This window comes from Poecilia reticulata, linkage group LG23 (genome assembly GCF_000633615.1).
Source record: "Poecilia reticulata strain Guanapo linkage group LG23, Guppy_female_1.0+MT, whole genome shotgun sequence".
NCBI classification, from domain to species: domain Eukaryota; kingdom Metazoa; phylum Chordata; class Actinopteri; order Cyprinodontiformes; family Poeciliidae; genus Poecilia; species Poecilia reticulata.
Genome location: NC_024353.1, coordinates 13,046,290 through 13,048,717, shown reverse-complemented (window position 1 = coordinate 13,048,717; position 2,428 = coordinate 13,046,290). Strand labels below are relative to the sequence as shown.

General features: G+C 42.2%; 1 protein-coding gene across 3 annotated transcripts in view; it reads left to right on the top strand.

The window, feature by feature from the left end:
* tmtc1 (transmembrane O-mannosyltransferase targeting cadherins 1) overlaps positions 1–2,428 on the top strand; it is a 100,170-nt gene that overhangs the window by 64,825 nt on the left and 32,917 nt on the right. For all 3 annotated transcript variants that reach the window (XM_008401212.2, XM_008401213.2, XM_008401214.2), the window contains exon 11: positions 1,309–1,452. In XM_008401212.2, coding sequence (XP_008399434.1) covers positions 1,309–1,452 — 144 coding nt within the window. The remainder of the gene's footprint in view (positions 1–1,308; positions 1,453–2,428) is intronic.

Sequence of the window (2,428 nt, the reverse complement as noted above, 5' to 3'; positions counted from 1 at the left end):
AGGGTTGTGTTGGCTCACGCGACTCTGCAATATCGCATTGGCATCGGGGGCAGTTCCGGAGGGTGTGCTCCAATTACAGGGGGGTCACACTCTTAAGCCTCCGATCTATTCAGGGGTCCTGGAGAGGAGGGTCCGTCAGATAGTCGAACCTCGGATTCAGGAAGAGCAGTGTGGTTTTCGTCCTGGTCRTGGAACACTGGACCAGCTCTACACCCTCAGCAGGATCCTGGAGGGTGCATGGGAGTTCGCCCAACCAGTCTACATGTGGACTGGAGCAGAGGTAGAGAGGGTGCAGCATTGTCGTTCGCACTGATGGTTCATAAACACTTCTTTATTATCTGCAGAATGATTTTGGTTTCAACACACCGTGAAAGCTATAAACACAAATTTAATGGAATTATCAGACATTTTTGCTCTTAGATGTATACATTAGAGTTTACTTTAGAGTGTCTTATGTCATACTAAACAAATTCAAACAAATCTAAATGAACACCAGCTTCTAGATCAGTGGTTCTTAACCTTTTTTGAGGTACCGAACCCCCCAGTTTCATATGCGCTTTCACCGAACGCTTTCCCAGAGCTGTCACTGTTGAACTTTGTTTAGGAGTATTTATCATTTACATCATGTCTTCCTGGGCCTACCTGCGTCCATCTCCTCACCAACACCCTCAAACCATGACACAAATATGATCTAAAGTTACATAATGCTATGCCTTTGATCTTCTTGGAGCCTGAACATGCCTGGCAAAGTAAAAAAAAATAACTAACATGTATCTGAGGCCACATGAAGTTAGATTGTAAGGTACAAAGCTAAAACAGAAGCTCTGTTTGATTGAATTCAAAAGCATTTATGTCATTTATTATCTACCTTGCTCATCTCCGCTGCTTTTGTAGCAGCAGGGTAGCAAATGGAGCTTTAGTTTCAAAAGTAACCTTTCAGTGTAATTTTTCAATCCTGCCTGACATTCTAAATAACCTCAACAACCTTAGCAGTATTCCTGTGGTTGTTCAGGAATCCTACAGACTATTGGTCTGAGCACAACTTTGCAGTGTGTTGGATAAAGAAAACATTTTTTGTCTCCTGTTCCTCCTTATTTCAATAAATTACTGTTTGGGAAAACAAACCCTTGTTGTGTGACTATCTTTTGTTACACCTATGTCTTTTAGTTGAGCCATTGTATACACTACAGAAAGTGGCACTACTAAATGTTTTTCAGATTTCTTGAGGAAAGTTTGTTCAGGATCTTCTGATAAAGGCAATTTTTCTTGAAAAAGTCTAAGCTCAAACCACTATTCCTTGCCTCACAGGTTATACCCCCGTCACGCCAGTGCCATGAACAATCTGGGAACTTTGACTCGCAGCCCAGATGAGGCAGAGCATTACTACAGGAAAGCCCTGGAGATCAACCCTCATCATAACCGGGCTCTTTTTAACCTGGGAAATCTTCTCAAGTAAGATTTAATCACAGAGATCAAAATAAACAACATCTCAGGGGGAGGTAAGTGAGGGTGGGTCATGGGGGTGGGGTGGGACAACCACAGATCTGGAAAAAACTAAGTTTGGAAGTCTTGCATGCAGGGCTGGCCCAAGCCTCCGTGGGGCCATAAGCGAAATTTGGTTTTGGGGCCCTCTAGTTCTGCTAACAATGTGGACTGGCTGCAGACAGCAGTCTGATCATTAGCTCATTCACACACCTGCTATAAACTTTCTGCATCTCTGGCAGTGCTGTTTACATTATATACATGTATTATATAGGATACATTTAATGGCCAACTAATTTATCGACCAGTTGATTTCTGGGCATCGATTTCCTTAATTTTGGGGGATCGGGATTGGCCGATACTTGCATGTGAAGCCCGTCTTATCCCCTAATCTTATAAAATAAAGTTTTATACATTTTCTTTTCATATATTTATTATTGTTTTTCTTCTTTAGATATCAGGTTGGCTTAGAATGATTCCAAATAATGTACAGGAATGACCTGTACATGTTACATGTCAATCATCACTGGGGGGGGGGCAATCAGATGACAGGGACTGGCCCCCCCGGGCTCTCTTTTGGCTCCGCCACTGCCCCCGCCCAGACGCGAAAGGGGTAAAACCTTTCACATTTTACCTTACGTGAAAGGTAAAGCTCGCTACAGTTACCCCATTATAGGCGTGAGGTGAAGTTGGCGTGAGGGCTCTCAAGTGGATGCGATTTTCCTGCAGGTTTTTTCCTGCCGATACCGATCATCCATGAGGGCCGATCACCGATACCAATCACATAATTTTTTTTTTTATCATAAACTCTACTGGTTACATTATGTGTAAAAAGGAACCATGAATTCACCTTAATTTAGACAAAAACTTGTTTTTAATAACTTTTTCCAAGAAGAAAACTAAACAAAACAGACATTCTGCAAATTGTACTGCTATCAGTAATACT